We start from the raw sequence: 12,548 nt of genomic DNA, 5'->3' as shown, positions 1-12,548 counted from the left end.
CCAATCCCACTGACACTGCCAACACCAACCTATCAACACTGTGGAGACCCCGAGCCCATCGGAAATACTGAGAGCCCGGTGTGCTCTGCATCACACAGCTGGTTCTGCAGCCCCCCTCTCCAAGGGGTAACGGGCAGATGGCTTTAATTGAAGCCTTCCCGCATCTCTCCATCATCTGTGTATGCACACTGGGGCTGTGGCAGCAATGGGAAGGAATTCCCCCTCTCCTACTGGTCCCCTCAGTGCTGGCCCCACAGGCAGTGCAGGGCTGAATATTCCCATGGGGCAGCAAGGGCTGTGGAGGCTGTAGAGGCTGCCAGCTCCCAGGCACTGGATGCCCTCTCCCCACTGCAGGGATGCAGGCACTGGGGTCCTTCCTGGCAGCAGGGTTTTGCCTGTCCTGAGCTGACCCCACTCCCAGCCCCACTTCCAGTGTGCTGGAGCCTCTGCCACCAGCAGTTTCGTGCTAATGCAGTGCCAATGCACCCGGGCTCACCCTGAGGGTGCAAGCCCATCTCCGTCCACACAAGCCCTCACTTCCTTCTCACCGCATGTGAACTCTGGATAAACTCTCCAGCCCGGGGTGCAGCATTCGGAAGTGTTTGATTTACTCTGGTTGGTGCATGACAAACAGCCATGTGATGGCACCGAATTCTTGGAGTGATCTGAAACAGATTTTTCTCACTCAGCTCTGCCCTAACTCACGATCAGCTGCCCAGCAGGAGTCTGCATGCCTGGTGGGTGCGATGCTGGGACTGATGGCACGGAGCTGATGGCACAAAGATGGTTCCTGCACAGCCTTTGGCCAAGCACAGAGTAGTGGTGGTACCTGGCTATAGCTGTGTCTCAGCTCCCGGTGGGGCAGTGGGAGCTGGCTCTGACCCTGCATCCCCGCAGGAGGAAACCCTCCACTCGCAGTCGGTGCCCTCTCCATTTACCCCTGCACACAGGGGGGTTTCTGTCTGCCTGCAGTGGAAATACAGCAGGCGGGAGGTGGCCGTGCTGATGGTGTTATTTTTACTCTCCTTAGTAAGACAAGGATGCATTAAGAGGGAGTTTGCTCTGCTGGATGCCCAAAATAGCCCATGTGCTCAAGGTGTTCCATGGAGGGCTGTGCCTGCCCCGCTCCTGCCCGCTGCTGGAGCAGCTTCAAAGGGGCTGTGCCCGTGTCCCGGCTGTTTGCTATGCTGGGTGTGCAGTGAGCTACACCCAGCCCCACGCAAGGCACATCCTGAGTTAGTCGAGCAAACAAACCCTGAAAGGGACAGTGTCTTCCCTGAGCCCTGAGCTACGCCATCAGCTGCCTCTGAGTGCTCTGCCTGTGCTGGGCTCCTCCGCCCCGGGATGCTCACCCGGCTGGGGTGGGGGCAGAAGTGGGTGGGGGTGTCCTGAGCTCCCCCTGACGCCACAGGGTTCTGGGAGTCGTGCTGGGGGTCTGGGATGGGCAGGTCTGAGGGGTGCGGTGTGCTCTGGTGGCACCCTGATGTCACCCCGGTGTCATCCGTGTATCATCCCGGTGTCACCCCACTCTGGTGTAGGACAGCAGTGGAGAGGCAAAAGCTGAGCTGTGCAAATCCATTCCAGAGGACTGCCAAGAGAAGCCCCTGGGGGAGAGCTGGGCAGCCGATCAGCGCCTTCTCTGGAAACCCTGGGGGAGAAGTGCTCGGCCACATGGCTGGAGGGAGGCTCCGGGAGGAATGTGTGATTTCACGGCCTTTGTTCTACAGCCCAACCTGGTGTTTTCTATTTAAGACGAGGAGAAGCCAACCCTCCCTGCCCCCCTTTATCCAGCTCTGAGCTCCATGCCAGGCCCAGCGCAGGGCTCTGACAGCCCTGGGATGTGCCCATGGACCTTGTGGCATTGGGTGCCTGCAGTGTAGAGCAGGGTTCGGTGCTCTCTTTGTGAGCTGAATGGCTTCACCCCACAGTGAGCCCATTTCAGCTGCCAGGTGTCATTTCCAAGCAGCTCTCTGGAAGAACCCCAGCTCTGCTCTCCATACCATGCCTTCGTGTTTCCTCAGAAATCCCACACCTCTGTGGTTTCTGACAGCCGTTTTCTGGATGGATCAGGATGGCCTCCACTCCCTGCTCAGGGCTTTGATTCGCAGTACTGCACCTCTGAGACACATTTTCCAGGCACCGGGATGAATGATGCGCTCACATCTCTGGTGGTGAACCTGTGTCAGCTCAGTGCCCCACAGCCCTGTGCCCAGGGCAGCTCCGTCACAGCTGTGTGCCTCCTTTGGGGGAGGGCTCAGGACCCCCCGGGTCAGCAGGGGTCAGGTTGGGGCTGTGCTGGGCATTGGTGTTCCATACTTGGTGCCATCTTTGCCCCCGCTGTCAGGAATTTCTTTGCCTTTGCATTTGTCCCAGTTTAGGGCAGGAGCAGGAGGCAGAAATGCAGCTCGGGATCTCTGCTCTCAGCCAAAGGCACCACAAAGAGCAGCGCTGAAGCTCAGCTCCCCAGGCACCAGGACTCTGTGCTTACCTGCAGAAACCAAAGCCCCAGTCCTTGGCTGTGTGCAGTGAGCACAGGTCTGGACATGAGCAGCATGCTCTGCACCAGGTCCCCGTCCTGTGCCCTGTATTGCCCAGGGGCTGTCATAACAGGAGCACAGAGCCCAGCTCTGGGGCTCAGTGCCTGCCTGAACCCATTGCTCAGCTCTGTTTTCTTCCTTCTGCACCCATCATTCATTCATCCGTTTGGTTTAGAAGGAAGCATACCATGCAGCAGTGCAGGTGGGCTGTGGCCCCGCTGGGGAGCACAGCTCCTGGGGACCCCCCACAGCTCCTGACAAATGGCTTTGCCATTTCCTGGGTGGGAAAGAGACATTGATTAACTCCTGCACTTGCCTTTCTGGAAAGGTTATAGCTTAATTGGTCAGACCCGGAGCCATAAATCAGGCACTGAAGGATCAGTGGAGCTAAGAAAAATTTGTGCAGAATGTTACAAAAACACTTTTGGGGAGGATGCATCCCACCATGACCACAGAGCGGGGTAGGGGTGGGCAGCATCACGAGAAAATGCTTTTCCCTCTGCCGAGGAGCTGGAAGCTCTCCGATCTGTTATCAGTTAACCTCAGGGTTTGCAAAATACCGTATTATGATGATTTTTTTTTTTCTTTTGGAAAAAGAAAAACAACAGGAAAGCCATTGTTTGTTCTATTGGGAAGAGATTGTAACCAGGTTTGAGAGATGATTCTCTTTCTCCATGGGAAACGCTGCTCTTCTCTGACTTACAAAACAGCATGGAAAACCCACAACGTGTGGGCCAGGCTGGGCCTGGGAGGTGGGACAGCAGACCTGCAGTGCTGACCTCATGGTTACACGAGGAATGGCACAGGGAAACATCTCAGCACGGAGCACCTCTTGGAGCACTGCAGGTGTTATTGCTGCATGCCAGCAGAGCACCCTGCAGCCATTATGGGGTTTGACTCGTGGCTGCTGGGGGGATTTCATCTCCTGAATTATGTGACGGCACCAACGAGATCCCGCTCTGCTGCCACCCGGTGTGGCTGCAGCCATTCGTTCACACGGGGCTGAGAGGCACCCAGAATTAATTAGAATAATCCATCCTAAAGATGACAAAGGTATCAATGAGTGTTTTTGTCTTCCAGCAGCACTGGGACTGCGGCGGTGCTGTGAAAGAGATGAAGAGCAGCTCCAGCATGGATGGACCTCAGTGCAACTTGTAATGTGGGGATAGTTGGAAAATGGAGCAAACCAGCTGGGCTTGTCCCAATGGGTCACACAGACCCACCCACACCTCTCCGGAGTAATTCCCTTCAAACCAACAGGAATGAGACAGACCTCAGCTATAAGGATTGCAGGGAGGAACTGGCAGAAGTGTTACCAGGGAAATGAGTGGGTAGGAGTGGGGTCAGCAGATCGAAGAGATGCCATGGGAGCAACCACTGTGCTGCCAGCACCTACCCATGGGGACCAGCCCACTTTGGTGAATTTGGCACAAACAAGGCTGGAGGGGGTATGACTGATGCTTACAAACTCTGGGATGGGCACCATGTGCCCTTTATGCTGGGGAGCTGCACTGTGTGGGACAGCGAGCCGTGCCCATATGACAGCTGGGAGTAGGGCTGTGTTTTTCTGGACCAGACTCCATGTGAGATATTGCATTTTGCAAGAGTTCCCTTGGTTAGCTCATGGTCACCCCGTCCCAGCTCCGCCTGCTCTCCTGCACCGTGTGTCCCATGCAGGGCTGTGGGATGGAGCAGGCAGGGCCAAGTCCCGAGGATTGGACAGTGATGGGAGGGATCAGCTATAGACCTGCAGGGAGCAGGTGGGACAGAGGGAGAACTGCAGACAGAGCTGTTTCTCCCGACCCTAACAACAGGGAGAGGACTCTCGTGAGCTGCTGCAGGGCTTTTTGGTGGCGAGTCCAACCATGAGCTGCTGGGAGGGTCAGCACTGTGGCTGTGGCATCTACAGTGTGCAGTGGGGCTCATGAAAGCACCGGCCCCCAGAAGCCAGCAGGACACAATTCCCCACTGTGCTCCACGACCACTGCTCCAGGAGCTTTATTGGCATTAATGTAATTAGTGGCACGTTAATGAGTGCATCCAAAAAAAGCGCCCATTGTCACTGTCACCGGGATGGCATCATGGTAGCAGGGGCATGGATGGGGCTCTGCATCCCTCAGCTCATCACTGGGACATGGGCATGCCAGCCCTGGTGCTGATAAATGCACTTTGCAGGAGGATCGCCTCGCCTGGCAGATTAACAATTAACCCGGTGAGGGCCAGTAAGTGGGGTTATGGCTACTTCATGGGGTGTTAAATGCTGAAAGACTGAAAAACCAATGGGCTCTGAGCACCGGGCAGCAGTGCCCATATTTTACCCCTGAGCAGGGCACGTCCCCATGCGTTCCCGGGACTGGGGGTCACCTTCACTTGGTGTCTGCCCTGCCCAGCCCTGTGGCACGGTGGTTCTCCAGGTACACAATTGGGGAGGGTTTTTGGGGGCTACCGGGCGGCCCCAAGTCCTGAGGCACAGCCGAGATTGTCGCTGGGGTTTCTTCAGCAGAGTTCTGTGTGTCTGAGTCCTCAGAGGAGAAGCTGCTATGGCTGGAGACCTGGAAGTACTGCGCTGCGTCGCCTCGTGGATGTGCTGAGCCGTGTGCCGGGGGCTGACTGCAGAGAGGGGCGCGAGGTGGGGATGGAGACACGCAGCAGGGCGGGCTGCAGAGCTGGGATGGGTTCTTCTTGGTGCGCGGTGGGGTTCCGCTGCCGCATGTCGGGAGGGAGCTGCAGCGCGGCCGTGGGGAGCTCGGGGGCGAGCGGGCGGCATCGTGCTGCTCCGTGCCCCTGGCACGGCCACAAGAGCCGCTGGCTGAGGGCTGCCCCGAAGCCTGCACGGCCCCATGGCCCGGAGCGGCGCCTGCAGACCCCTCCCACAGCTCGGCCAGCATCGCCTCCAGGCTCTGCCGCGTCTCCTGGTACTTGTGCCACGCTGCCGTCCAGGCTCCCGTCCCGCTGCTGCTCTGCATCCGGCGCAGCTGCGCCCGCATCTCCTGCAGCTTCTCCGTGGAGAACTCCACCGAAAGCCTCTGGAAGGAGCTCTCCAGGCGCTGCAGAGCCTCGGGCCGCCCTGCGGGGACCCCGCCGTGCTTCGCCTGCGCCGAGCACTGCCTGCAGCCCGCGTTCAGGCAAGTGATCTGCAAAACAACGCACGGTGCTGCGCGTCCCGCCGCCTGCCTGCGCCGTGCCTGGGCAGCGTGCACCCACCTTGCTGGAGAACTGACGCAGCTCGTGTAGCATCTCCAGCTCTGCCCGCCGCCGCTCCATGCGCTGCTGGAAACTCATCAGCTTCGTTCGGAGCAGGGCCACGGCTGCCTGCAAGGGCTCAGCCTCGGGGGACACAGAATCCTGCAGCTTGTCTGCCTGCTGACACAGCGCCAGGCCGTGCCGGTGCCGGGCCTGCAGATAGGCACAGCAGTGAGATTCACACTGGGAGCAGTGCTGATGGCTCGGGGTGCAGCTCTCAGCTCAGAGCCCTCCACTCCGGAGCCAGAGCTGTGTGCTCAGTGCATGTGGAGAGGCAGTTCTGGGCAGGTGAGAGGCAGCACAGCATTGGGCATTCTGCACATCTCTGCTCTGCATGGCCTGGCTTTGCACCACACAGACTGCACTGCCCTGAGTGGGTCTGTATTGCTTCTTCCTTGCGCAGAATGAGAAATTAAGGGCCCTGATTGCAGCAGGGAGCAGGGAGCAGCCCCAGGGAAGCAGAGCTGGCAGCAACAGCTGGGCCTCGGTTGGAGGAAACTCATTTTGCACAGAGATCTCATTCCCAGCCTGGGAGAGCTGGGCTGAGTACACCAAACTCTGTAAGGGCATCGGAACCCTGCTCTAATTTTGCACGTTGATGTTTGTGCCCAGTGCTGGGCAGTGTGCTGGGAGGTGACACCGGAGGTGGCTGTACGTACCGCTGCCTGCAGCAGGAATTCACTCCAGCACTCTGTGGACTTCTCACAGCTGTCAGGGTTGCACTCCTCAGCTCCCATCTCACGCAGCCGCGCTGCCCCCTCTCCATCCAGCCATTGCCTGAGCTGTGGGGAGCAGGTGGGGGTCAGTGGGACGGCCCCAGGCACCGCCCTTCCCTTCCCTGCACCGTCTGGTTATGCACAGCACCAGTAATTAAAACCCAAGCACGGGCAATCCTGTCATTATCTGTATTTCCTCCATCACTATAAGCTGAGGAAACGCTGCTCCAGCACCCACCTCATCCAGCTCGGCCTCCAGCTCCCGCACCTTCCGCAGGGCGCTGAGCCGCTCCAGGCGGCTGTTGGACAGCGAGACCAGGAGGTGCAGCTCCTCCTCCAGCTGCGCGTACCGTGCCTCGGCCGCATCAATGCCAGCCCTGCATGGGGGGAGGGGTTAGGGCTGAGGTTGGGTTGGGGTTAGGGTGAGGGTTAGGGTTAGGGTCAGGGTCAGGGTTAGGGTTAGGGTCAGGGGTGGGGAGCGCAGGACTGGGTGTCTGCAGCAGAAGCTGGACGTGAGCGGCACCGCTGGATGCGATGGGCATTGCTGGATGGGAGCGGCACTGCTGGACGTGTGCAGCAGCACCGGGGCTTGGCCCCATCTAGTGGCTCTGCCTGAGACTGGCCCATGGGATGGCTGCAGGCGCTGGGAGCTCGGAGCACAGAGCCTCGTGCTCTGAGCTTCCCCAGCGGGATTCTTGCACGGGGTGTGGGCATGGCAGAAGGGTGCTGGGCAGCGGATGGCAGCGCTGGGAGGTGCTGCTGGCGGGGAGCCTGGTCCCTCTGCCCCGTACCTGACGTGTGGTGAGGCTCGGAGCCGGGCAGCATCCCTGCGCAGCCGGGCCAGCACGGCCCCCCCCTCGCGCTGCAGGCACAGCAGCTGCGGGTCGCTCAGCACCCTGTGCATCAGCTCCTGGTGCCTCTCGATGCGTGCGGCCGCATCCTGCCGAGAGACTGCACTCAGCGGGGGCTGCAGGACGGGCAGCTCAGGCTGTGCAGTTAGGGATGGTGATGGGCACAGCCCCGGTACCTGCATCCCCGCCCCACCGTCAGTGCTCTGAAGCTCCTGGATGCAGCTCTGCAGCAGCTCCAATGCCCGTCCAAGACTGGCGGTGAAGGGCTGCAGCCTCTGTTGGGAAGCACAGGGGTGAGCAGGGCTGTGCAGGCAGTGGGACAGGAGCAGGGGCTGCAGCGGGGAGCAGGAGGATCACTGCCAGAGCAACTACAGAGTGGGAAGTGCTTTGGGGACATCATGTGAAAGCCAGTGAGGAAGGGATGGGGAAGCGACAGCAGGAGCCAGGCCAGCAGCAAGCTGTCCTAGGCTGGGGATAGGGGTGGGACAGGAAGGCTGCTCTGTGCTCTGCACTTTGAGGACAGAGGGAAACCGTGGGAAGGGAGGAGGTGGCTGATGGTGCGGTCCTGGACACCTGGAAGAATTGCACCCACTCGCCGTGGCAGTAGGGGAAGGTGCCCTCCAGCTCCGCCGTCACCTGGGAGCTGTCGACAAAGCGGCCCAGAGCCTTCAGCGATGTCAGCGTCTCCACCTGCAGGGCATGGGGCTCCTGAGAGCTGTGGGACTGCACGGGTCCTGTCCCCCCAGGGGCAGCCTGGAGCTGGGGAACGTGGCCCTCATGCCCCTGTGGCCCTGAGTGCGCAGTGCAGCTCCAGCTGCGTCCCCCTGCAGCTCCGCTGTGTTTGAATGCCTGGGACATCACTGGGACTGCAATAATCTGCCATGACATCCAAATGAGGTAATCGGGCTCATTAATATTTCACATGATATTAATTACACTGAGCGGCACTAGATGAACAATAAACCCTTTCAGGTTTAGATTTATCACCCTGACACCTGTGTTTGGTTGAAGGCTGTGATGGGGAAACACCAGGCAACTTTTGGTACAGCCCAGCAGAGCCATGGCAGCGGTGAGCCCTGAAGTGGGGAGCGGGATCTCCAGTGAGGGGACAGAGGGTGCTCCAAACTGGGAGGCTGCTGTCACCCTATGGGAGCTGCTGCCATGGGATAAAACAGAGGGACACAAGGAGGGGATGGGACAGACAGCTCTCACCTGCAGCCCAGGCAGCTTCTCACGGGGAGCAGATGGCTCCTTCTCAGCCAGCAGCAGCACAGTGTGGATGCAACCCGGTGAGATGTTCTGTGAAGGAAGGACAGTCACTCCTGCATGCCCTGCCGTGCTGCCGTGGCCATCAGACCCAAGTCACCCAACTACAGCTATGGGTAACCAAGGGAAAAAGGCCCCGAGCTCGCTGGCATGGGAAATGGTATCAGTCCCCATATTGCTGTCCCTATCCACAGAATAGACTCCCTGGCAGAAGGAACCCATGGAAAGTGGCCCGTGAACAAGTCCCTTCCCTCATACCATGACAATCCTCTGCATGGGGGGCTCTGCTCAGGGGAAATGGGGTCTTTGTGCCTGGTCATGGGCTGCCCGCGCCACTGTGGACGTGCCCAGAATTAGAGACTGAGCAGCAACTTTGGGAACAAAGGGGAGGTTGTTTGAGTGTTGCCGGTCCTGTGGGGAATCTGGGGATGAGAAGGCAGTAAGAGATGTGATTTTTCTAAATAAATGCATGGTGATGATGCTGCAGGATGCTTATATCCGTCCCAATAAACCCACACCATGGTGCTAAGGGGGAAAATCTATGAGTGAGATAAAAGCATAGCCTCGGGCATCTCAGGCTGCTTGTAGGACTGCTCTGATATGGGGGATGGGATGAGGCTCTCAAGAGGGCTGAACTTGCCATGGAACAGGGGCTGCAGGCACACAGCTGGCACCTACAGAACAGCCCCAGCATACCTGGATGGAGCGGAGAGCAGAGTACAGGGTGGGAGAGGGAGGCTGCTTCCTGGCATCCACCACGGCTGTCAGCCCGCTGTCCTTCGCATCCTTCCTGGCACATGGAAACACAACACAGTAACAAGGAGGCAAAATCACACAGGTCAGCAGAGGATGCTCCCTGGGACTCGACCCACTGGGAGGCAGAGCAGCGCCTGTCCCCAGGAGAAACAGCAGCACTGGAGCTGTGCCCTCATCCCCATCGGTAACCCCAGCTCAGCACAGTGCAGGGTGGCACTGCCAGTGCTGGGCAGAGGCACAGGGGTGGCTGCAGTGGTGTGGACATGACAAGGAGCCTGTGGGATGTGCCCAAATGGTGCAAATGGGATGCAGGTCACGGGGGTGGGGGGACCCTCAGGTACTCCCGGCCCTTACCTTGGGAGGGAGCAGAGGCAGAGGAGCAGCTTTGCCAGCTCGGCAGCTGAGCACCACATGGCCCCCCAGGCGCTGCTGCTGGTGGTCACCTGCAGGAGAGCCCTGCCCAGCTTGTCGGTGCCGCCTGCAGAGTTGAAGCAGGACATTGACCTCTCCTTCCCTGCCGGCCAGCCCTGGGGTCTCTGCACAGCTCACATTGGCATTTCACAGGGGGGTCAGGCACAAGACCTGCTTGAATCCAGTTGTGCCTGATCCCCGCAGAGGGGCAGTGAGGGCTGTGCCAGCCCCTGAGGGCCCTCGCATGCTCGGTAGCCCTGGAAATGCCATGCCATGGTTCAGGTGATAAGGATGATTTCCCCCCAGAAAACAAGGATGTTTCTGCCACAGGTTTTCAGTTCTTGGGAAAAGGAAGAATCCAAACGTTTGCCGTTTGGCAGCTAAAAGCTGAAAAGCTTCATTTGTGAGGAATGGTGTGGGAGGGCTGCGTGCAGCTGGGAGCCATGTCAGCTGCTCAGAGCACGCTGCCTGACTTTTTTTTGCCCAGCTGAAGGGAAATTTCCAAATTTCTTGGGGGCAAAGCCCTGAGACCTCCCCCCAAACCACTTCCCAGCAGAAGGCGGCTGCTCCTGTACCTGGCAGGCAGACGATGCCTGAGTGCAGCAGCCCAGCGTGCAGCTCCTGCCAGAGCACGGAGGGGCCGTTCTGTCCGATGGTGCTCTGCAGGGACCGTTCCTCTGCAGGGGCTGCAGCTGCCACATCTGCACCTGTCCATGGGGACAGAGGAGAGGGGTTGACAAAGTGCGATGGGGCAGAGAAACGCGGCACCCCGCAGCCCCGCGCGGTCATCACCTTTCCCGGCCGGCTTGGCTCTGCCCATCCTGGGTGAGTAAATGGCAGACACCTTCCTCCAGCCACCCTCATGCTGGCTGCCCGCACTGTCCCCGAGCCGAGGGCCCTTCAGGAAGGAGAACTTGTGGCCGGAGCCCGCTGCCTCTGAGCGAGTGGGGGCTGGGGGCAGATGGGGGCTGCGCTGCCCCACCGCCTGCCCTCCTGACCCCCCGGCACGAGCCCTGCGGGGGCAGGGGGTGCTGGCCCTGCTCCCACATGGCTCAGGGGGCTCAGCTAGGGGTGCAGAGCTGTCGGGCTCTTCCAGGATGGCTGCCATCAGCACGGGGCCGAAGCTCACTGGGTTCTGAAGGGCGGCCAGGTAGGAGTCGCGGTGCCGGCAGCGCGGGCCGTGCGGCCCAGGCTCCCCGCTCAGCCTCCTTCTCTGGCACGGGGTGCAGGGACCCTCCTGGGAGCTCAGCACTCCCCTGCAGGGCCAGGAGCCCACCCAGGGCCGTGCCGCCGCTGAGCGGGACGTGGCCAGGAGGCCCAGGTCCTGCTGGGAGAGCTGCAGCAGCTCCACGTACTCCCCCTCCAGGTTTTGGCTGATGATATCCTGCAGGCTGGGAATGGCCAGAGTGGTCGGGTTCTGCCTCAGCCCTGCCTGCTCCACCTTGATCAACCCCGGGTACCTCCCCTGGTTTGGCTTCCGGCTGTCTCTGCAGCCCGGGACGACACCAGCGATGTTGCTGTAGGGCACTGAGCTCCCTGCTGTGCCATGGGCTGTGGGTGTGATCGATGCCACTGGCTCAGTTGGTGCTGCTGGCTCCGGACTGGGGCCTCCTGTTGTGCCACTGGGTCCAGCCTTGGGCTTGTCGACAAACTCTGGTGAGGCAATCTTGCTCCACGGCAGCGGGGTGATGCCATTCTCAGTGGCCACCAGGCAGGTGTGCAGGGGGGACCCAGCATGGTTGCAATTAATCTCCTCCAGCCACTCGTTGGTGAAGAGCAGCGCGTAGGCAGCCTCGGGGATGGGCGTCTCCTGCACGCTGTCCAGGTCTGGTGAGAGGTGCTTGAGGGCGATGCGTGCTGTGTGCTCCTGGCAGGGCTCTGCCTGCAGGTAGAAGTCCCCGGCACGCAGCAGCAGTGGGTTGAGAGGTGCCAGGTGCACCACCACCTTCTCGTGCAGACACAGGGGCCAGCCCTCGTGCAGGAAGATGCAGTTGGAGTAGGGAGCCTGCAAGGGAGGGAGAACGCAGGGCATCAGCAAGAGCCTCTGCGGCTCCTGTGCTTCCTGGCAGAGATCCCACTCACGAAACCACGCTGAGCCTGTGGCCGTTCCCAGGGGGCCGGGTGCTTCCTCATGGTGACAGGGATGGGATATGCAGCCCAGGGCAGGGCACGGCTGCGCAAGGCATCACGCTTTAGGGCACAAGGGGCATGGGATAGCAAAGCACAGGGCAGCTCATCAGCTTACACAGGCCGCCCGCCGCACGTGCTCGAAGAGGCGCTTGGCAGGGATGAGGAAGTCCAGCAGGCAGCAGAGCCCATCACCCTGGTAGCTGCTCTCCAGCAGGCGGAACACCTGGCCCAGCACTGTCGGGGCCGTGGCTTCGAAGGGCGGATAGAGGGCGCGGAGGGCACTTTGCACCGCTGCATCCAGGGACTGCGAGTCCTGCGGGAGGAAAGCAGGGTGCTGTCAGCCACCCCTCAGAGCCCATACCACTCTGCTGCACCCCGCACCCCCCAGTCGGGAAAGTGGCCCTGCAGCAGCTGAGGGGTTAAGTGGAGTCCAAGCAGAGATGTGCGCTCAGCAGATCCCAGGAATGCAGCGGCTGGAGGAGAGGAGGAAGGCCAAGCAGCTGGAGATGGATGGGGTATTTGGGTTCAGACACTTCACTGGATATGACGAACTCCAAATTAATCTCTGGAGGGTTTTCTGAGAAGAATGCTGCCCAGTCACAGCCCCATCCCCAACAAAGCACAAATGGGCAAAGGCA

The 12,548-nt window shown here is 60.1% G+C and overlaps 1 protein-coding gene across 1 annotated transcript; it reads right to left on the bottom strand.

Moving 5' to 3' along the window:
- Positions 1-4,480: 4,480 nt before the first annotated feature.
- KIAA1755 (KIAA1755 ortholog) lies at positions 4,481-12,247 on the bottom strand (the record flags this gene model as incomplete). The annotated part of the gene is made up of 13 exons (XM_019622104.2): positions 4,481-5,671; positions 5,742-5,933; positions 6,440-6,562; positions 6,735-6,873; positions 7,288-7,436; positions 7,524-7,622; positions 7,921-8,037; positions 8,560-8,646; positions 9,310-9,403; positions 9,724-9,847; positions 10,356-10,487; positions 10,573-11,785; positions 12,026-12,247. Coding segments are annotated over 13 exons (3,459 nt in total), but the record flags the coding sequence as incomplete, so codon positions are not given.
- Positions 12,248-12,548: the final 301 nt, after the last annotated feature.

The sequence above is a fragment of the Meleagris gallopavo genome, chromosome 22 (genome assembly GCF_000146605.3).
Source record: "Meleagris gallopavo isolate NT-WF06-2002-E0010 breed Aviagen turkey brand Nicholas breeding stock chromosome 22, Turkey_5.1, whole genome shotgun sequence".
Classification (NCBI taxonomy): Eukaryota; Metazoa; Chordata; class Aves; order Galliformes; family Phasianidae; genus Meleagris; species Meleagris gallopavo.
The sequence above is the reverse complement of the archived record's forward strand: the minus strand, read 5'-3'. Positions and strand labels throughout refer to the sequence as shown.